Raw genomic sequence first — 21,998 nt, forward strand, 5'->3', positions numbered from 1 at the left:
CTGGATGTCCAGGTTGTTAGTACGCCATTGGTCGAAGGCAGGTGTCCCTTCTTCCGCTGGTGGCTGTATATTAGCCTTGATGTAGTCCTCTAAGCCATGGTACATAAGGGACTGGGTTAACTGAAATTCCCAGCCGGAAAGATCGGTCTCTGAGTTCAGAGCCGGCAAGGCTTGAAAGGTTCGTTGCCTAACCGTAGCGACGGTGTTGGCATTCCCCATAGCTTTCACAAGCTCCAAGAGCTGGGCCATGGTGACGTTAGTGCCAGCCATTTTGAAAGAAAAACTGGTCAAAGAGAAGTCGTAAGAAAGACGCTGTGAGAAAGACGTCGAAAGAAAGACTCAAAGAAAGGCGCCACCTGACTTTGTGGCCGCCAACAGTGGGTTGAATTGACTTGGGCAGAGGGCGAGATGCTTGCTCCGCTATCGGTCTCCTGATAAGGCAGGACAGAGTTCTCGACTGCTGCCGGAAAACAGTAATTTCCCAGCCAAAAGGTCGCAAAAATGGCAGAACCAAGGAAACTTGGCCAGGAGAAGGTTGGCGCCGTAAACCACACTCTTATCGGTGAGGGGTGGTCGGTCGCTTCAACTCTTCGTCAAGATGAGGGTCAGGGTTAAAACCAGGCTTCCGTTGATTGGGAAGTTGGTTAACTCTCTTAACGCTTCTAAAATCGCCGTCGAAAGGTCTAATTGCGTGATATTGGCCTGACAAGGGTCGAAAAGTCGTAAGGTCCGGTGTGGTATTCGGCCTTGCGAGGTCGGGTTGTCGACGAGGGCGTCGACTTCGGTTTGCTTGGTGATTTAAGCGTCAAAAGAGCTCATAACCTGTTGGGCTGGTGACCTAGGAAAGTCACTGGCTGCGAAAATGAGGCCAAAATTGGCCAGAAAAAAATAGTAAACAAATTGGTATTACAGTAGTTGGTTGTTGGTTAAAAAGTAAACAGTAAGAAAATCCAGCCCCAAGAGCAAACCGGTGTGGGTCTGGGAAAACCTGGGCCCTTTGGTGCCCCACAGGTTTTGACTTACATCGGGTTGCAGCGAGTGGTGTTTGGTGCCACTTGCAGTTGTTGAAAGTGGGCCGGTCCATTGCACTGCGCTTGCTCATTTGCATCATTTGGCGGTCAGCTTTCCCTCTCCAGCCCTTTTGAATTCCCCGTGAAACGTTTAATCTAATCTCTTATCAAACAATCCCCCGGTCACCTGCTTTCGGCGATTCCCCAGCTTCCCTGCGCGTCATCTGGTCATCCCGCCATCCCATCTCAACTTTCATCGAGGGGGTTGACCCAGCCAGACTGACCGAAAGGTACCGCAGCGCAGGTAAGTACTGTTCCCCAATATGCTGAGAGCAACATTTTTCCAAAATCCTAGAAGTTGTAGGGATATCCTGGAACAGGATTCTACACACCACCCGACCGAACAGCCACAGGCCTTTCGCACATCACCCATCACACAACCTGACCTACCATATCTACCCATCATCACAAGATGAGTAGTCGCGCTTGTATCAGCTGCAGCCGCAGTCTGCCCAGGTCGTCCTACACCGCCAACCAGTATTCAAGGGGTGAGGGCGATTCGTGTTGTGCTGCTTGTGTCCACAGCCACCGAAACGATACACCGACCGCCATCCAAAGTGACAGCGGCCGTTACAACAGGGCTAACGAGGCGAAGTTCACCCAAAATTCCATGGCTAACCCCTTTGTGCAAGGCGCCTTCCGCTGGGTCGCCAAAGGAGCATATGTGGACGGTGGGCGCCAAGGTCAGGCTTGTGTTTGCAAGTGGTTCAAGGCCGGCGGAACTATGGACAGCGATTATTTCACTCTCGACATCAAGTCCGTGGACAAGGCGCTGGAGATCATCAATCACTTCAATCAGCTGAACATACTGAACAAGACTGTGAAGGTAAACGTACCGGAGGTTTGGGTCTGGGGGGGGAATAACAGCCGTGCGGGCCAGAAAAGCCTCGTTGAACCATTCATTCAGAATTACAAGAAGTTCAATAGCAACTCAGGTTGGACTGATGAGTCCAAACCATGGGCGTTGGCAATGCAGGCGTTGAGCCATTTCAGCTACCACATTTCAGGGGGAAACTTTGTTCTCTGTGATCTCCAAGGAGGCATCTACCAAAACGAAGTTGTCTTGACCGATCCCGTCATTCTATCCCCAACTCAACAGTACGGTGTCACAGATCTCGGCCCCAATGGCATCAGTTCCTTTTTCAGCCAGCACGTTTGCAATGAGCACTGTCGCCCTACTCGGACTGCCCCACACAACCCGGTTCGGCACTTAATCCGGTCCTGGTACTTCGATGATGGCGCGCCGTGTCCCGACGGCTGGTTCAAAACCCACCAACACACGGTACTTTCTCTAGATTTGAAGAAGCACGCCGCCATGCAGGACGAGCCATGGCAACACGTTTGGCCCCTTATTGCGAGAACGAAAGCTACAGGAATTAGGAAATGAGAACGGGAATAGACCGGCAATGTAGGAAACAGGTAGCGCAATGAAGAAATTATCAGGTGGACTGTCAGGACATTATGACAAAATGGCAGCTCTTTTGGATTTCCCTCCCATATAACAAAAAACGAATCTTCGTGAGGAGTGAGCTCGCATCATCTCTATCTTTGGTATGTGCTGATGGAGGCCACAAACGGTACAAAAAAGGTGCTGTGGATGAAAGTTACAATTGACATCTCGACATCAAAGCCGTGAACAAAGCCCTCGAGATCGTCTAGCTCTTCAACGAGTTCAAGGTTATCAACTTTGGAGTCAAACTGAACATACCTGGCGTATGGACGGCCAATGAGGCTTCTAGTCCAGAGTGGCGAGGCCAGACAGTCCTTGTCGAGCCATTCATTGAGAATCACCAAATGTTCAACAGCAATCTTGGGTGGGTAACCGATGATCGTAGGCCTTGGCCTCTCGCCATGCAAGCTCTGAGCCACTTTCGCTATCATATCACCGGCGGGCAGTACGTGCTTTGCGACCTTCAGGGCGGTGTTTATTCGCACGAGGTTATCCTGACGGATCCGGCTATTCCCTCGCACAAGAAGGAGTTTGGCATGACTGATTTGGGGTCTGATGGGATAAGCAACTTTTTCAGGAAGCACGTCTGCAACGGGTTTTGTCGGCGTGATTGGCCCGGCCAGCGGAACCAATGCGGTACTTTGATCCAGTTCCCGGATCGACGAAGATGAGGCTCAGGGCTACGGACAAAACGGCTTATTCTCTTCCTGCACCGTCGTATTGGCCTTGGCTTCATGGTCCAGTGTCTGTTTTACCGAGGAGAGAAACCGTGGGGGAACAGGTGATGTCGTCATGAGTATCTTGACAGGTGTGAGTGGAAGTGTTGATCGAGAAGGAAGTTGGAATACGTTGGGATGGTGAAAGCCGGGCTGGATAACGAACTGGATCACGGTGTCACGACTCACGAGAGAAATAGCCAAAGTCAGAAAGGAAATTATGACAAGATGCCAGCTCTTTTGTATCCTCGATATCTATCACAAAAATGCTCTTGACTCATCTGCTCGAAATCCTAAAGCAGCACTAACAAAGCCGCCAAACATGATGCCATATCAAAACCCCAGATAACCTCGGCAAGTTTGCAAACAGGCGTCACTGGTAGTCGAGTCTATGATTATGATGACAGTTAGCTTCCAGGAGCAACCTCATTACCGCACAAAGACTCTCTGAAGCATTCCTGGTTGGGGCATCGGTTGGGGCATCGGTCGAGGCATTCTCGGGTGCGGTAAGGGTTGCCCAGGAGGTGGCCCATGACCCACAGGGAATCCTTGAGGCCCTGAATGCATTCACATCTGACCACCAGGTGGTGGCCCCTTCCCATCCCCGAGCAGGATACTTCCACGAAAATGGTCAACTAACTTTTCAACCCCACCATACTCGCTCGACTCCCTGTCAAAGTCCATGTCTGGACCCCCAAAGTGGTGGCTGCGCGGGTCCTTGACAATGCACCAAGTCACTCTCAGCCCCAGCAACCCCATCCACATCCAATTCCACCAAAACCAAACAAGAATCATCATTCCTACCGAAGCCACTTGCTCCCCTGTGTGGCCGTGATACCGTACCTGTCCCAATGGTTCTGGGTATGACGAGTTTGTATTTAAACGTCCTCTACAATAACAACGTGGTTGTATTGGTCAGTGGGTGGGCGGTCTTTACACACCTGGATTTGGTTTGTGGCGACGGATGTCATGCTAGAACCTGAGATGCCGCTCAATAGCCCCAACAGCGCAGATACAATCGAAGCAATCCAGTGCGATGATATGATGATCTTGTGACGGTTGCTGCTGTCATTTTTATGAATGGGTGGGTTGTAAATCGCGAACCAAGTGGTGAGGAACCCGAAGATTCCTTGGATGCCAGTGGCAATGGTGAACGTCAAGGTGAAGGCGTTGTGGGCACCGTACAAGGTCTTCAGGTTGGCCTTCACATTCCCGGCATCGGCGAAGCCCTCAATCGCGCCGTTGATGAGTTTCATGAACAGCTCGTAGAGGTCGAGGCTGTCTGTCAAGGATCATTCTTAATCACAGGGTTCCTTCAGGGAACTGTTACGACAAAGAAAACAGTACCGTCGGTGAAGTATCCAGTTACACAGTTTTGGACTTCTCTGTGTGAAGCAGGGTCATCTGGACTCGGCAAGACCAGCCCATGCATATTCCAGTTCCGTGCAATGAGTAGAAGTCGTATGGCGGTCCCTCACGCTGAGGAATGTCTACAGGCAAGTTGTCCTTGAGCTGAACTTTTTCGTCATTGGAATCGTCATCCACTTTGATCTTGCGGGGATCAAGGGAAAGCCTTGGTGTAGTCAAAATTTTGAGGTGAGACCAAGACTTGGACCAGTCGGTGATAGAAGTTGTGTTAAGCTGTAAGATGCTTAGCATACGCAGTGCAAATACGGGCAAGATTCTCACCAGTAAGATTTCGTAGTCCTCCATGATATTCCATGTGCGCCCTGCGAACAAGGCCATTATGCCGGTAATAGAAGCGCCGAGGGAAAGGGCAACGGTACCAGCCCCTTATTCCATTTCCTCTGGTTGAATGGGTAACAGGGTTCATGGCGCATACTCATGATTAGTTCACGAAGTTCGTCGTAGGATTATTGCCTGAAAAAGAGCAGTCGAGGTAGGCTATGCTTCTTTGTAAGTTGTGCAGGGCGGGAAAAATGCCGTCTTGAAGTGAGAAGCCGGCAGTCAATGCACATGTATTAAGGCGTCAGATTTCCAAAGGTTCATAACGTTAAAAGGGGTAGGGAATGACAAGAAGAAGAGAAACCCGTGCGCTGCCTAGCATCATTCTTTTCCCGGTGAAAAATGAGCTTGATAGGTGAAGGCTCTGCTTTGGAAATGGTAGTGGTCATATATCACAACGCAAAGCCTGACCCTTCAGCGTCCCTATCGTATTTGTGTTCGTGATCAAATGGGGGTGCTGAAAATTTGGTGGTGTCACTTGCTCAGTGCATGGCCAGTTGATGATATCGGATTTGCCAAGCCATTTGAGACCGAAGCTCCGGATTCAGATGCGGAAGACCGGCCCCACTTTAAGCCGGGGTTGATCCGGGCCGGGTGACATGTGCCGGAGGTAACCATCCACGTGGAATGCGCATGTGGCCCGACTTGCAAACGATGGAAGAAAAATTCTGCTGAGAATATTGCCGAGGTTGGAATTAGCAGCAAATTTCTGGCGCATCACGTGGGTAAGTGCCGCTTGACAATTCCCGAAGGCAAGTGCGTGGCAGCCCTGCCCTGCCCGTGACGCCAGTTGATTCTCAATGGCAGGAGGAAGGGGCTTTAATTCAGGCGCATGGAAAGGTACCTTACTTGTCACCAAGATATTGCAAATGAATAACGCGCTCAAGCAGACCAACAATCACCATCTTTCTTCTTTTGCTCTTTTCGTTCTTAACGTCCATGATTGGCAAGCCACCCCCGCACAGTCAGTCGACGACATCACCCGCTATAAAACCCCTCTCCTGCTAACATCGCCGCCATTTCGGCCTTCTCATGCCTCCAACTCACCGAGTTCTCAGGCCTGTCTCGACCGACATTCATGTACCGATTGATCTCCCCATAAATATTGTACGTGACACAATGATCGCAATGATGGTTCCTCAGCAAGTCTGCATGAGATGCGCAGTGTGCACAGCAGTTTACCCCCAATACTTTCCGCAGCTTTCCAGATGCACCACTTTGAAGCGGCACCAATCTATTCACCTCCCAGTGCCAACAGTGACAGCACAACATATGAGTATCGATATGACGACCTGGTAGATGGTTGATACCCGAAATGGTCTCGATTGGCTGACGGTGGTGGTTGTAAAGGATGGTTGTGGTAGTGGTAAAGTATCCACTGGATCATACATGTTAGCAAACTTTCTAGGAGACTCGTTGGGAAAGTTTTGACTGACCAACCCGCAGGACAAGATGTACCGACTGGTCTTTGGAAGGGATCGGTGTAGCGAGCCTCCTGCCATTGATACAACACCAGGTTGTTGGCCTGCAATGGGCAGATATGACTCCACCACATGGGGATGACATCGACTTTGAGATGGGGTGCGCCCCTGACACTTCCCTGGGGTTCCTCATGTTGAGGATTATTTGAGTGAGAACTCATGGCCTCTGCTTTATTGAATGCTGAGTTTGGAGGTGTCTTGGCTGCCAGTTTCGGCAGCAAGGTTGTCTCCCAATGCCTCCTTCCCCTTCTTATCAAAAAAATCATGAAATAGGGGGGGCGGCATCGGAGCCGCCAAGATAGTTGACGATCGGTCTCATGTAGAACTCGTCACTCTAGCCCCAGGCTGGGATCATTTTGAGCAACGTTGGAAGTCTGCAGAAAATATCTCACCACAATCGGCTCATGCAGTCGTTACAGACTCACTCGACGCTGAAGTTTGCGTCGGAGGACAATAGCGTCCCTGCCGTGGCAATACGGCCAGGAAAAGGTCGGATGGCATAAATCCCCGGTGAAAGCTTTTTGGTGTGGAACAGTTTTCACATGGGCTGACCAAAGCTGGTCCCTGATGTGGTATTACGCCGAGCAGCAAAGTGCTCATCCAACCCGAGCGGCGAAGAGGAAGATTCGGGACCGGCCCATATGGAATTTTCTGTGTCACTATGAGGACAAGTCCTTCCATACCTAGGTATAACAAGAACCGGATCTGGACCTAGTTAGCGGTTCGCGCTATGAGCAACGAAGTTCGGAAGCGAGGGCATGTGAATATGCAACCAGCCTGGAAGAAGGCACCGTTGCCCTGGGTACTGGATGAGGCTCAGTCAGGTGAGACACAAGACCCCTCCTGTCACTAACTCTGTGGGAAAAAATAAGGTTGTTTCTTGTAGCTCATGAGGCAAGCGAGATATACCAATGAAAGTACGTTTGTACTCTTGTATGTAACAACACATGGTTGACGAGAGGAAATTAGAGGTGACGATTCCCGCCACGGCTCTGGACCTCAGGGGCTTGGGAGCACCCGACTCCTGGGTACAAGCCACAGCATCGAGTACAAGACAAAACTTTTTGCTTTTCAAAATCAACGATCGATTTTTCACGATATTCATCTCTATTTCGATGATCCGTCTGGTACCCTTCGAGACTCGCAAGACCCAATGGCATGTCGCGTTGCACCAGCTCGTCATCGGACGCACAAAGTTAGGCGACCTGTCTTCCCTTTGCACAATGTCTCAAGGACTTGCCACAAGACTTCCAGTTCGATAGGCGAGGTTTTCCGAAAGAAGAAGGGTTCGTCCAAATACAAATCCCCTTGGCGAACACCAAGGCGATTTTTCCCGAGAAGTTCGATCGTCGGAGCTGTCGTAAAGCCGAATTCATCAATTCTAGCCCCGAGTCGTCCTGCTTCTTACCCTTGCCTTTCTCCTTCTCCTCCTTCTTCTCCTTCTCTTTCGTCGTCTTCTCCTCACCGCTTGCCTCATCATCAGCGAGATCAGCTTCGTTTTCCAATTGTTCCCCTCACAAGCTCAGGTGAGCGTATCCATCATCAGAGTGAAAGCTTCCTTTTCTCAGCCTGATCACCTGATTATCGTGGTTATGGTCGCTCGACCTTTCTACCAGGTCACCTGTTCCTTCACTGACAATCTTTTGATGCGGTGTCAAGTATCAAGAAATCGAGGCCACGAAATCGAGGCCACGAAATCGAGGCCAAGAAATCGGTGGCGTTGCTTGCAGGTTGACGTCGTACATGCTTTCTGGCACCATGCCTTGCTTGTTTTCACGTGTGTCAGAACAGTTCTTAAGGGAAAAGGGTGGTATGATCAGTTGTCGCCTAGATCGAATGATATCTTGTTTCCCATTATATAACCGAAGTATTGTAAAATACCCTTCTATTTCCTTAATAGCCACCTGTCCTAATCCCCAGATATTTCCCGTCGTGTACTGGGCATCGAAATAGCCCTCGTCATGCCCATCCTTGTCGTCGCCCGCGCCAAATCATACCGACATAATATCATCATACTCACAATTACATAGCGCCCATCACGCCAGCAACACCAGCCGCAGCGGCCACCACAGCAACCATATACCCAGTCTCCCTGGCAGCGCCAGCAGTACTGGCGCTCGTCGACGTCTCCGTCTCCTCAGCAGGTTCTTCAGTTTCAGTCTCCTCAGCAGGTATCCCCGTCCCTGTCGTCGAAGCCTCCGTCTCAGTGGGAACAGTGCGTGTCCGTGTGATAATCTCCGTGGCGGGCTCCGTGGCGGTGATCCCCAACACAAGGCTGAACGCCTTGGAACAATCCTCTTCATTGTCAATGAACGGCAACCAAAGCCGACCCACCTCCCGGGGCCACTTCAGCGAACATGTCTGCGCAGCCTCGGACACAACAGGACGGATCGAAGAATACCAGGAAAGAGCCGATGTTCGGTATCTATCGTATTCTTCGCTGCCGATAACAGTTGCAGGGGGGTAATAGGTGGTGGCAGTCCTGGTCCTGTCTTCGTCAAAGGCGCTAGAGCAAACCGATGATATATCTGCAACGTCGTCGACTAGAGGACCTATGGGGGCTGTCGCGGTTTTGAAACGTTCTAACTGCTGGCTCAAGTCGTACTCGAGGACTCCAGGGGGCGGGGAGGGGGCGCTGCTGCTGAGGGAGGTGAGGGTGCTGATGCAGGCGTCCACTGTGCGGGTTCTAAAAACGGACCCCGTGGAGGTTGGGATGCTGTCTTGGAGCTGACGGGCGCGGAGGATGGCGTTGTTGATGGGATCCATGGCGGCGGTGACGGATGATGCTCCCGCCAGGAGGGTGAGGATGGTGTTGCGATACATCATGGTGGGATTTGTTGTCCAACAATGAGATACTGATGATACGGAGTATTTTCAAACTGTCGGTCAGCAAGGTGAGGGATGTTTGTTGTCTTTAATAATGACGACGGGAACTTGTGTCAAGAGGCTGAGCCCTGCAGCAATGATCGGCGATGCTACTTTACCCGGGAAAGCGGAAACTCGTACTTTTTTGGCAGTTGCAGTGGCGACCAGAAATGGCAAACGCTCAAAAGATTGATTGGAGGGGAAGCCTCGCAATGTTTCCGAGATTGACGTCAGGTGAAAGAAAAGTCTGTTGGGTGGGAATCAATGGAAAGAACAACGCGTTCAATGGGGCGGTGTTTCCTGGGCAGAGCCAAAGTGGCCTAGTTGCAAGACACGTACCCGGCCCAATATCGAGGTGAGATCCACGTGGTGCCTACAAACTCAACCTCAGTCTGTGCATTTGTTTGTTCATTGTACCCGACAGCTATGAAGCCTGTGGCCGTGCTCTATCAAGATTGGCGTGCGGTGTTTAGGCTATTTGTGCAGAGGACAGTGTGCGCCGCCAGATCTTTGCGGCGCAGGACACGATGACGTCCTCAGGATTATAACAGGTTCTAGAATGGTTCTTACCTATGGTTGGAGCGTTGTCCTTTGGCCTCTCGGCGTGTGGTAGCAAGACAGGCAACCTAAGCCCATATCCATTTTGCGCTTAAGCTTGGTATATGGCATCAATTTGTGAAATCAATCCATAGCATGAGTGCACAATCACCTTCATAAGGTGCTTGAAGGCTCAACTCTCAACGCATAGACCAAGCAAGATATCTGGACCTCTATTGTTAGAGAGGCCTAGTAACACAAAAGTGTGGGTGTTGTCGACGCTGCCGGGCCATCCGCATCCATGAATGCTGTTATTCAATAAGTTGTTCACCCAAAGTACCTAAGTGAGTGGGCACCATCTCACTCACTCCACAAGAAGTACGTAAGGTAGTATTTGCTCGGATCCTTCTATCTTCATCCATGGTTCCTAGAAGGGTCAATGATGCATCAAACCGCCCCTCGTATATCCGATCTGATCACAGATTGACATTGGTGACAGGAGGTGGACAGGAACGACATGTATGCATGACAGTTCACGCGAGGCGTGTCCAGGTTACAGCAGTGCTGCTTTCTATCCCCTTTTCACCAACAAGCTCATAAGCATGCAGCCAACGGCAATAGGCCTGGCGCTGTTTGGTCAGCGGTGGTTATCAACTCCTGCAGCCCTGTGACATACACCATGCAATGAACCAACGACAATGAACCAACGACATAGGTAGGAGCCAACAACATGAAATCGAGATGAGAAATCAGCCATGGGCTGGGATGTTCTCCTAGTATAAGATTATGGCAGTTAACGATACCTTTTACGAACCTCGCTATTTTTGAAACAGAACCGTCGCAAAGCACAAAGATCCTGCCCCCCCTACCTACCGAACAAGATGACAGCTACTCTCAACCCTCCTAAACCCATCCGTGTATGGCTCACCCGTAAGTACCTCTCTAGCCACCGAACATTAGGATTGAGATGAGAAGCGCCGCTCAAATCCACATTAGCACCGGGCCCCAATGGCTGGAAAACCATTTTCCTCCTTGAGGAACTCTCCCTTAACTACGTGTTCAAATCGTTCCGCTTCGATGACGTGAAGAAACCCCCTTTCATAGACATCAACCCCAACGGCCGCATCCCGGCCATCGAAGACCCCAACACCGGTCTCACCCTTTGGGAGTCGGGAGCCATCAACCAGTACCTCATCGAGCAATACGACACGGAGAAGCGTCTCACATTTGACGATGTCATCAACCGCAACCTCTGCAACCAGTTCCTCCAGTTCCAGATGAGCGGCCAAGGACCCTATTACGGTCAGTGCGGCTGGTTCCAGCATTTACATGCTGAGAAGATCCAGTCGGCTATTGATAGGTATTCTAATGAGATCAAGCGTGTGTTGGGGGTGTTAGAGATTGTTTTGTCGAAGAAAGGGGAGCATGAGCAGTGGCTGGTCGGGGACAAGATGACGTATGCTGATATGGCGTTTGTGCCTTGGAATTCTCGGTTGAGCGAGGTGCTGATGCAGTTGTGGGATGAGGTCTTCGAGGGAACACCGCGTGTTCGGGCCTGGCATGAAAAGATGGTCGAGCTGCCGAGTTGGAAGAGGGCTATGGAACATCGTGCGAGACTCATGGATGAGCAAGGGCTGCAGTGGAATGGTGTGCCGAAGGGGATCGAGACATTTACTGAGTACGAGGAGAAGATTGAGAAGGGGGAGATGAAGTATGACTAGGCGTTCTGGTAGACCTTGGTAGATGTGGCATATGGACAGTCCTGCTGTTTGGTGTATATTTCCCTTGTGGTATAACTAGTCACGAAGTTTCAGCTCTGATGAACGTTGCTTCTTTTCAGATAGTGCTGATAGTGTCGCCTGACTTCATCTTCCAATGACTTCAAAGTTTTCTGTCAACATATCAGAATCGTCGTGCCCGTCGGCAAAGATCCCTTGAACCTGCACCACCTACCGCCGCCACGGCATTGAGCGTTCAAGCCCCAGACAACGCGACCTTGAATGCGCGATGTGGGGTTTGCTTGAAGGGGGATCTGTGGGGGAGGGGCAGTGGGGTTGAATTGGCTCCACTATATTTTGTGTGTCAATTGATTGGATCCGTTGTCGGAGCTGCCGTTGATGTCCCGCACCTCCAATTGAGTCACTTGTCTTGACTGCAGAAAAAAAACTTCGTCATACGTGAGCTGGAACTGTTGCTATATCTACCAGCATACCTTCTTCATTTCGTTTTAAAACAGCTTTGACTTTGGAAATTAGATAAAACCGCAAACACAAATCCCTAGCTTCGACAATGAGCCCATTACCAGACCCCACCATCGACCTTGACTGGTCAGGGTACGTTGGTTCGATCCAGGAGCACTTCCGCGCGCAAGCCGAAGCTCACCCCGACCGCACTTGCGTTGTTGAGACCAAGTCGTCCACCACCCCCGAGAGACGATTCACCTATCGCCAGATTTATGAGGCCTCAAACACACTAGCATGGCACCTCCATAATGCCGGCGTTACCAATGGGGATGTTGTCATGATTTGGGCCCATCGATCAGTAGACTTGGTCGTGGCCCTGATGGGTATTTTGGTGGGTGCCTGTCTTTGTGATCCTTGCCTTCGTTTCGACTACTGTGTTGTATGGCTTCCTAACTGTTGCTCTCCGTTCAGGCTTCCGGCGCGACAATGACTGTCCTTGATCCTGCCTACCCTCCAGCGAGACAGAAGATCTACCTCGAGGTTTCTCAGCCCCGCGCCCTGCTGAGAATTGGGCGTGCCACAGATGAGAACGGCCCCTTGGCCCCATTGGTACAACAGTACATTGATGATGAGCTCCAGCTCAAGGCCGAGGTCCCCGACCTCAGACTCCGTGATGACGGCTTCTTATACGGCGGTGAAGTGGACGGCAAGGACATCTTTGCCAGCGTCAGAGGATCCGTCTCTGCGCCACCAGACGTCCTGGTAGGACCTGACTCCAACCCCACACTCTCCTTCACTTCTGGCAGTGAAGGTAGACCCAAGGGTGTTTTGGGCAGGCATTTCAGCTTGGTCAAGTACTTTGGCTGGATGGCCGAGCGGTTTAACCTCTCCTCAGAGAGCAAATACACTCTGCTTTCTGGCATTGCTCACGATCCGGTCCAGCGCGACATCTTCACTCCCCTTTTCCTCGGCGCACAGCTCCTGGTGCCATCAAGAGAAGACATCCAGCACGAGAAGCTGGCCGAATGGATGCGCGAACACAAGCCTACCGTCACCCATCTTACCCCTGCCATGGGTCAGATCCTGGTAGGTGGAGCATCGGCTGAGTTCCCCAGCCTCGAGAACGTCTTCTTTGTCGGTGACGTTCTCACCACTAGGGACTGCCGCGCCCTCAGAAAGCTGGCCATCAATGCCAACATCATTAACATGTACGGCACAACTGAGACGCAAAGAGCTGTCAGTTACTACGAAATTCCCAGCCGTGCCAGGGAGCCTGACTATCTGGACAAGCTCAAGGACACTGTTCCGGCTGGTACCGGTATGCAAAATGTCCAGTTGCTAGTTGTCAACCGCGAAAACAGAGCGGAGCAGTGCAAGGTGGGCGAGGTTGGCGAGATCTTTGTCCGTGCGGCGGGCCTTGCCGAGTAAGTCACACAGTTGGTTGTGTTTTGCGTCACTTTACTGACTTTCATGCACAGGGGCTACCTCGGTGACCCGGCGCTCAACGAGCAGAAGTTCTTGATGAACTGGTTCGTTGACAACGAGAAGTGGGTTGAGGCTGATGCCAAGGCCAGCAAGAACGAACCATGGAGAAAGTATTACAAGGGGCCAAGGGACAGATTGTACCGCACCGGTGATCTGGGTCGTTACCTCGAATCTGGCGATGTCGAGTGCGTCGGGCGTGCTGACGACCAAGTCAAGATTCGCGGCTTCCGTATCGAACTGAACGATATCGACAGCAACTTGAGCCAAAACCCACTCATCCGCGACTGCAAAACTCTCGTTCGGAGAGATCGCAACGAAGAGCCCACGCTTGTCAGCTACATTGTTCCTGAGAGCAAGGAGTGGGCTCGCTGGCTCCATGACCGGGGATTGGCTGATGTTGAGGATGAGGGTGTGGAGATGGGTCCCGTCACAGTCTACTTGAAGAAGTACAGACGGATGCAAACGGAGGTTCGCGACCATTTGTCCACACGACTCCCGACATACGCTGTCCCAACCATCTACATTGTTCTCAGCAAGCTTCCGCTGAACCCCAATGGCAAGGTTGACAAGCCCAACCTTCCTTTCCCCGATATTGCTGAACTTGTTGAGGACGCTTCTGAGGATGATCTCCAGAACTGGGAGTCGCTCACAGAGACCGAAAGGACCGTGGCACAGTTCTGGGCCGACCTCATCCGTGGCTTGAACCCCAAGGCTATCAAGAGAGAAAACGGGTTCTTCGACCTCGGTGGTCACAGTTTGCTGGCTCAGCAGTTTCTGCTCAACGTGCGCAAGGGTCTCAACGCCGATGTGTCGATCAACACACTCTACGAACACCCTAGCCTTGCAGGATTCAGTGCTCAGATCGACAAGCTCCTTTCTAACGAGGCCGGCAGTGTAACAGCTGAAGCTGGAGAGGCCGCTTATTCCAAGTCTTTGGACGAGCTTCTGCAGCAGCTTCCTGCCAAGTACCAGTCGGCTGACCGTGCAGCGCTTGACTCTGCAGAGCAGCTGACGATCTTCCTGACTGGTGCCACCGGCTTCTTGGGCTCATACCTTGTCCAAGAAATCCTTAGCCGTACCGTCAAGACCGTCAAGCTCATTGCTCATGTTCGTGGCGCCAAGGAATCTTCGGCGGCTCTTGTCAGACTTCAGCGGTCTCTGCAGGGGTATGGCCTGTGGAAGGATGAGTGGACCGGGAGGCTGAGTGCGGTCGTGGGTGACCTGTCTCAACCCCAGCTTGGCATTGACGATGCCACCTGGAAGACCCTGGCGGACGAGGCTGATGTCGTCATTCACAACGGCGCCACTGTCCATTGGGTTAAGAGATACCAAGACATGATGGCGGCCAACGTTTTGTCGACCATTGATGCCATGAGACTTTGCAATGAGGGCAAGCCTAAGGTCTTCTCTTTTGTCAGCTCCACCAGTGTGCTTGACACAGACTACTACATCAAGCTGTCCGAGGACTCCACCAGGACTGGCCAGGGTGCCATCTTGGAAAGCGATGACATGACTGGCAGCAGCACTGGGCTAGGCACTGGCTATGGTCAATCCAAGTGGGTGTCTGAGCAGCTTGTTCGTGAAGCAGGCAGACGCGGTCTTGTCGGTTCGGTTGTCCGTCCCGGCTACATCCTCGGAGATTCAGAGACTGGTGTTTGCAACGTGGACGATTTCTTGATCCGCATGCTGAAGGGCTGCATCCAGCTGCAGTCGCGCCCACACATCATCAACACCGTCAACGCCGTCCCTGTCAACCACGTTGCGCGTGTGGTGGTCGCCTCTGCCCTGAACCCTCTTGCCGGTGACGCGGATGGCAATGTTCATGTTGTCCATGTCACGGCGCATCCCCGTTACCGCATGAACGAGTATCTTGCCTCTCTCGAGTTTTACGGCTACAATGCGCCAGAAATCACCTACGAGGACTGGAAGCAAAAGCTCGAACAGTTCGTCAGCGCTGGTTCGCTTGAGAAGGATTCGGAGCAGCATGCTCTGATGCCCCTGTTCCATTTCTGCATGAATGACCTGCCCGCCAACACCCGTGCCCCCGAGATGGACGACAGGAACGCTGTTGCCATTCTCAAAGCTGATGCTGACAAGTGGACCGATGTTGATGACAGCACTGGCCATGGTGTCAACAGGGATGATGTTGGCAAGTACCTCAGCTATTTGTCTGCGATCAAGTTTATTGGGCTTCCTACCGAGAGGGGTAGGCCACTGCCCAAGCTCAAGCAGGAGACTCTGGAGTCTTTGGCTGTGGGCGCTGCTGGTGGTCGTGGAGCCGCTCACTAATTATCATCTACAAATTCCTATTTTGTTTTACATTTCGATTTTGGGCATAGAGAAAAGGTCCATTACATGTAATCGGGCAATGGTGTGGGTGCAAATGAGACAAGATTAAAATATCTAGAGATGAGGAATGATACAAGCCCTGTTTTCTTCATGGAACTCGGTTCACTTTGTGCTGTTTGATGGACTTCATATGCTTCGAGAAATCTTTCGTCTTGATGATCTCATCCCATCACTCTCATTCCACACCCTCACCCCATTACTCTCACCCCATCACTCTCATCCCATAACTCTCATCCCATAACTCTCATCCATTTACTTATCACATCGCTCACGTCCGAACACTTAGCTTCGTGTTGCTCAGGTCATCCCTGAACTTAGCGCTCATCTTACGCGCGTTTCTGATGCCATTACCCTTGACTCACCGTCGATATCTCATGACTTTCATGTCACAGCTATATCTCATCGCTCGGGTTGTTACTTCTGACACCATTGATCTCAGACTACAACCACGTGTACGGGCTGAAACGTCTTGCATTAACTATTACCAACCCAATATCTTAACATTCATGGAACAGAGTTCGTTCTGAATTTTCTTCGAAAACCCGTTTGTAAAAACCTCATTCCTCGATATCCCAATTGAGATACCTCACCCATACACCGCTTGATCCAGTCGGATGCTCACACATGACGATTAGAACTTGTCCCAGTTCTTGTCAAACACCTTCAGCGTAGCCTCAGCAACCTTGTCACCGAGCTTCAAACCCTCCGTGCCAGCAAACTTGAAGTGAATCTATCACCAAAAGGTCAGTCAGCCACATCCATCAAAACACAATCCTGGTTCCGGGAAACTTACACCACCAAACTGCCTGCTGATACTGTTCTCCTCATTCGCAAACTGCACACTCGTGTACCGCCTTGTAATCACACCCCTATTATCCAGAGTAACATTGCTACTCCACGTGGCATCGATCCTGTCCCCCTTATTCCACGCCTTGATCACATGCGCCGCGGCGCTCCCAAAAGTAGAGTGGGTAGATACATAGTCCGGGTGGGAAGGAGTAGGTCTCAAGAGGGGAACCCAGTTGGTATCAGTCTCGTTCCTCCCCGACTTGAGCCAAACATCAGGGTAGTGAACGGCCGTGACCGGACGCCAGCCTTGGTAGGCGTACTTGACGTCCCAGGAGGCGAAGCCGGCGTTGGCGATGGCGTAGTTGAGCTGGGCGTAGAACTTGGCCGACTCGAGGGGTTTCTTGTCGAGCTTGGAGCCGACGATGGCGCCGGCGAAGCGGTTCCAGCCCGTGACGGAGGACTCGCGCCAGAAGTAGGCCGTGTCGGTATCGTAGGCGGAGCGGTTGGCGGAATTGACAGCGCCGACGGACTTGACGAACAAAAAGTCGGCTTCGTACTCGGCCGAGTTGGTCTTGGGAGGGGGAGGGGAGCGGAAGCGGGTGATGTCGCCCAGGGCGGCAAATGGGCGGGTGAAGCGGGCTTGGGGGGTGTCTGGGAGGGGAGCGCCGCCGGGGGTGGGCTGGTAGACTCCGGGCTGCTTCGGGCCGAAGGTGAAGTCGACAAAGTTGACGAGATTGTCGTCGGCGCGAGCCTTTGCTACCTTGGCGGCGGCAGCTTGGCCGATCTTAGCGGCTTGCTTGCCCTTGCTGGAGTTGGGGTCGAGACCGATGATGGGGATGACGGCGCGGAGAGCGGCGTCAACGGGGGCGTACTGGCGGGAGCCATGGTAGACCCAGAGGATGGCGTCGTGAGCGGCGTGGGAGATGGCGAGCTGTTGGAACTCGAGACTCTCACGCTTGGAGTTCACGGCTGCTTCGTAGACGGCACCCTGGACGACGGCTGTGTACCAACCGGAGGGAGGGGAAGAAAGACCACCGGTGGCATTAACTACCACGGCGGACTGGTCAACCCTAGAAGAGATGTCAGACTGTAATCAACTACCATCCCAGAGGGTGAGATATCGTACCAGTAGTAGACAATATCCGTCGGAAAAGCCGCATTGACAACACCCACGACCGCGGCAACGGTCCCGAGGGAGAGCTTCATGTTGTATCAAGGCGTCAACTGACAGCTACAAGATACTGGTGGATTGATGAACACAGATGAAGGATGGTGGCCAGAATGCAGGAACCCGCGATGCACTGCCTTACCTGGAACTCGACTGTTGATCCAGATGAGGGATGCTTATGGACCCGGATGATAGCCTGCATTTATACAGGCCGTCTGCAACCAGGAATCATCGTGTTATTGTTGACATCTAAGTCACCATCGTGGCCGTGGCATGGTTGGGTGTTGCTGCGGAGTGACGAATGGCGTCAGCTGCAACTCTGATTACTCGAAAATCAATACTTTCGGGATCGAGGACGAACGTGCTTGCTGGGTGGTCGGTATTTGTCTTGTTTCCTGCCATATTGGGCGTCCTTGGCAGTGCAACTGTGCCTGCGCCTGCATCGTGTTTGGTGGTTGTCCATTCATACAGGCTGTTTGCCGTTGCGGTCGGCGAGCCGGAGTGCACCCCGCGGTATGGCGACATCTGCGGCGTTTATTTGTGCTGATTTATAAGGTAGATCATAATACAACAACACCGCGCAGGGGATATCATCGTGAATCTCAACAATCATGCTGGTCTGTCGCCATCTGCCCAGACATGTTGTTGATGGGAGACCCCCACGATATGTTGATCTCAGAGAACGCTTCTGAGGGTTGGCATCGCGTGCGCAAGTACGCTTTGCTTTTGTAAAATGAACGAGGATGCAACTCGGTGTGATTATTCACCATGTCGCCATGGCTCGGTCTAGATCGTGGGGGGGTGCTGTTGATCGATCAAATGAGATCTGGGGTCCTTGCTGATTGGCTGCTGATTCCGTCATCCACTCAGTATCGTGGACCGTGTTTCAAATACTAGGAAGGCATCAATGTTTGTATCAACACTTGAGGTTGAAGGTGCCTGTTGGGTTCTTACGTGAATATTGATGTCTACCCCATATTCCATGCAAAAAGGTGCTTGATTCCACGGTGCCGTGGGATAAGCTACCTTTTCCTGTGTCTGCATCGTAGCAGGAACGCATCTCCCAACAATTTATGGACTCGTCTCAGAGCGCTTACGCTGTCATGATTGTAAGAATATTGAATTTCACTTTGGTGATTCACAAACCTCCACGTGGATGAGGGGGTCAGGCCGCGCCTTCCACACTACCTGCCTTCCATACCTACCAGCGACCTGAGACCAGTCCCGTATCTTTCGCCTTGATGGTTTCAAGTGATGATCTTTTTTTTCATGCTTTGTGTATATATTCCATGTGCTATTCCCTGACCTGGCGCTTCCATGAGCTTACGATACAATTTGACCACCTTATTTCTGGATCCCGGTAGTTGCCTTCAACTGGGCTGTCACCTTCTTCCCCGCTCCCAGTACCGTCCGACCCAGACTCGCCAACCAAGAGCCACACGGGACAATCAGTCAACTTACCTTGGTCTCCTGGTACCTTTACCATGGATAGAGTTCCGAGTCAAGGAAGAATGCAACTGCCGCGGCACGAGAATATCAAACAGGTCGAGCTCCTCTCTTGTAGATTGTCACTAGAGGACCAAGCGCCAAGATGGGCGTATTGGAGCAGAGATATAAGGGTATTCAGATTGCTTCAATAAGACTGCAGCAAGCTCTTAGCTGCTCACAACTGACAGCTTTAGCCGGGCCAACCAGGATTGCCGTCTGCTTCATTTGACCCCGACCAAATCCTGGATCGGCGACATGTGGGAACCATGTGGTGCTCTCCGCATCTGCAAGGCGTAAGTATGAGCGGGCTGGAAGGCAAATACCGTGCAGATAAATGAGGTAGAGAACTGTAGATGGTATGTAAATTGATTGGTTTGCTTATTGTGGCCTGACTGACAGGTGGGCTAGACAGCTCAAGGGTCCTGGCATTTAGCCTCATACTATCGACAATGGCCGTATCAGAGGCACTTTTCATATGCATTTCTAACTTATCCATCGTCTTCATCCATAGCGTTACACTGCTCCCCACAATGATCCCTTTCATTCGGTACTTGAATATTCTCCGTCAAAGGCCTTTGACAGGGTGATAAAGCCCACAGCACCTGTCATGTCACAGAGAGCTTTCTGGTGTTGATTTGGCCTCCAACCACGTCAGCCTTCACTATGAAGATACCCACGAATACAGTGCTCCCATTTGCAGCATGGGCTGCACCGAGAGCATCAATCAAGGGCGTGCCGGACGTTCTGACCAAGTCTGCCCAAGACGTCATCCAGGCCGCTGGCGCCAGCGCATCTTGCGAGTGGTTCACCCAACCGATAGATCACAGCAACCCTGAGCTTGGAACATGGCAGCAATTATATTGCGTAAACCCTGCCAAATGGGGAGGCCCCGGGTCGCCTGTGGTTCTCATGACCCCTGGCGAGACCCCAATCTGGGGGTCCATCACGCCTAGCCGAGGTTACAGCTTTCTGGATAACACAACGATGACCGGATTATACGCACAGGCCATTGGGGCGGCAACCGTTGTGATCGAGCGTAAGATTCTGATCTGACAATGTCTCTTCTGCCTTCGCTAACGTACTATGTCCCCCAGACCGATACTTTGGCGGATCTTCGCCATACGATGGCTTCGATGCCGAGACTCTACAGTATCTCACAATGGACCAAGCAGCCATGGACATGGTCAACTTTGCCCAGAATGTTGTCTTCCCTTTCGAAGACGGCAAAACAAGTGTGGCTACCAAGGTGCCGTGGGTTTGGTTTGGGACATCCTACGCGGCAACGCTGGGCAGCTGGATTGAACACACCTATCCTGGCGTGTTTTACGCGTTCCATCTTAGCAGCGCTATCGTGCAAGCAAACACCGAGAACTGGTACTACTACGACACTATCCGAAAAGGAATCGATTCTTACAGGGGAGACACACGCTGCACTGTTGCGTTGAATGAGGTTTCAGAATATGTCGACAAGTACTTGCTGGCTTCGAACCGGAACGAGACGGAAGTGCAGGCGCTCAAGCTATTGTTCGGTGCGTCATTCCCGATTGAGGATGACGACTTTGCCTAGTATGCCACATCTCTTCCTTCTTGGGTGTCCTTGCTGACCATTTGCAGTGCTATTGCGACGCCGTTCCGCTACTGGCAAGAAACCAACGGTTACCGCGATATCTTGGAGATGTGCGATGCTATCGTCGGCTCAAATGAGTCGGAAGAAAACGACGTTCTGGGAACTGTTCCTGGCTCTGTCGGGAACTACGCTGCATACTTTAGGATGAATTTCAGACAGTCAAGTAACGAACCCGCACATCCCCCTTGAAGGGAGGACTGCTAACACTGCCACAGCTTGCGAGTATCTCAACACCTGGGGACAGGAGGATCCCCTCTGGTGCCTCAACACACATTACGAGTGGAATCCCTATTTCATTGCGAGAACCCTCGGGAACCCTTGGCGCACCTGGTACTGGTTCTTGTGCAATGAGCCGATTGCATCCTGGGCCACAGGTGCACCAAAGGAGTCGCTCTCGATGGTGTCACGAAAAATTGATGCTCAGTACTGGCAAAGACAGTGCGAGCTTCACTTCCCGGCTACACATGGCGAGAAGTATGGCAGCGCCAAGGGCAAGACACCTACCACTCTGAACGAAGAGACTGGTGGCTGGCTGCGGAACTCGACGCGTGTGATCTGGACGAGCGGGTGCGTGATTGTCCTTCTTCTTTGTCAGCTTAACGGTACTGAATACTGACACCAAATCTAGTGAATTTGACCCCTGGAGAGGAACGAGCATGTCCAGCGAAATCCGAACAGGCGGTGTGCTGCAGTCCACCGACAGCGTTTCGGTCTTCCTCATCAAGAACGCTGTGCACGGCGATGACGCATTCACCACTCGTGCGCTTGGGAACCTCAACATTAAGCCTAACCCAGAGGTTGTGAAGGTGCAGGAGCAGTCTGTTTTGATTGTGAAGAAGTGGGTGGCTGAGTATTATGCGAAGCAGAGCAGCCAGAAATAGGGGGTAGCCGTCTCTGTTTTTGATTCGAGCAGCAAGTAGTTGTTGAATTGTGAATCAGTGTCCCGTTCATCTTAAAGTACCATATCGATAAAGAGCTTGGGCATGAAGATCTCCACAACTGCTTTGCCTCACTTTTGCAAGATTCACAACTTCAAGCTGTGTT

General features: G+C 51.8%; 8 protein-coding genes across 8 annotated transcripts; 4 read left to right on the plus strand and 4 right to left on the minus strand.

Annotated features, from left to right (window-relative positions):
• Positions 1-1,482: 1,482 nt before the first annotated feature.
• PODANS_1_5070 (uncharacterized protein) lies at positions 1,483-3,191 on the plus strand (the record flags this gene model as incomplete). The annotated part of the gene is made up of 3 exons (XM_001912676.1): positions 1,483-2,239; positions 2,701-2,723; positions 2,817-3,191. The coding sequence occupies 3 exons, from the start codon at positions 1,483-1,485 to the stop codon at positions 3,189-3,191; spliced, it is 1,155 nt and encodes a 384-aa protein (XP_001912711.1).
• Positions 3,192-4,114: 923 nt separating this feature from the next.
• PODANS_1_5075 (uncharacterized protein) lies at positions 4,115-4,982 on the minus strand (the record flags this gene model as incomplete). Its single annotated transcript, XM_001912677.1, has 2 exons — positions 4,115-4,514; positions 4,606-4,982. 2 exons carry the CDS (start codon positions 4,980-4,982, stop codon positions 4,115-4,117), a joined length of 777 nt encoding a protein of 258 aa, XP_001912712.1.
• A 978-nt stretch (positions 4,983-5,960) lies between these two features.
• Positions 5,961-6,729, minus strand: PODANS_1_5080 (uncharacterized protein; the record flags this gene model as incomplete). The annotated part of the gene is made up of 2 exons (XM_001912678.1): positions 5,961-6,360; positions 6,419-6,729. The coding sequence occupies 2 exons, from the start codon at positions 6,727-6,729 to the stop codon at positions 5,961-5,963; spliced, it is 711 nt and encodes a 236-aa protein (XP_001912713.1).
• Positions 6,730-8,485: 1,756 nt separating this feature from the next.
• PODANS_1_5090 (uncharacterized protein) lies at positions 8,486-9,289 on the minus strand (the record flags this gene model as incomplete). Its single annotated transcript, XM_001912679.1, has 1 exon — positions 8,486-9,289. One exon carries the CDS (start codon positions 9,287-9,289, stop codon positions 8,486-8,488), a length of 804 nt encoding a protein of 267 aa, XP_001912714.1.
• A 1,457-nt stretch (positions 9,290-10,746) lies between these two features.
• On the plus strand, positions 10,747-11,586 carry PODANS_1_5100 (uncharacterized protein; the record flags this gene model as incomplete). Its single annotated transcript, XM_001912680.1, has 2 exons — positions 10,747-10,795; positions 10,862-11,586. 2 exons carry the CDS (start codon positions 10,747-10,749, stop codon positions 11,584-11,586), a joined length of 774 nt encoding a protein of 257 aa, XP_001912715.1.
• Positions 11,587-12,154: 568 nt separating this feature from the next.
• On the plus strand, positions 12,155-15,822 carry PODANS_1_5110 (uncharacterized protein; the record flags this gene model as incomplete). The annotated part of the gene is made up of 3 exons (XM_001912681.1): positions 12,155-12,439; positions 12,520-13,472; positions 13,527-15,822. 3 exons carry the CDS (start codon positions 12,155-12,157, stop codon positions 15,820-15,822), a joined length of 3,534 nt encoding a protein of 1,177 aa, XP_001912716.1.
• A 691-nt stretch (positions 15,823-16,513) lies between these two features.
• PODANS_1_5120 (uncharacterized protein) lies at positions 16,514-17,877 on the minus strand (the record flags this gene model as incomplete). Its single annotated transcript, XM_001912682.1, has 3 exons — positions 16,514-16,612; positions 16,676-17,741; positions 17,798-17,877. 3 exons carry the CDS (start codon positions 17,875-17,877, stop codon positions 16,514-16,516), a joined length of 1,245 nt encoding a protein of 414 aa, XP_001912717.1.
• Positions 17,878-19,906: 2,029 nt separating this feature from the next.
• On the plus strand, positions 19,907-21,835 carry PODANS_1_5130 (uncharacterized protein; the record flags this gene model as incomplete). Its single annotated transcript, XM_001912683.1, has 5 exons — positions 19,907-20,363; positions 20,422-20,893; positions 20,942-21,117; positions 21,170-21,521; positions 21,601-21,835. Coding segments are annotated over 5 exons (1,692 nt in total), but the record flags the coding sequence as incomplete, so codon positions are not given.
• Between the last annotated feature and the right edge of the window lie 163 nt (positions 21,836-21,998).

This window comes from Podospora anserina, chromosome 1 (genome assembly GCF_000226545.1).
Source record: "Podospora anserina S mat+ genomic DNA chromosome 1, supercontig 1".
Classification (NCBI taxonomy): domain Eukaryota; kingdom Fungi; phylum Ascomycota; class Sordariomycetes; order Sordariales; family Podosporaceae; genus Podospora; species Podospora anserina.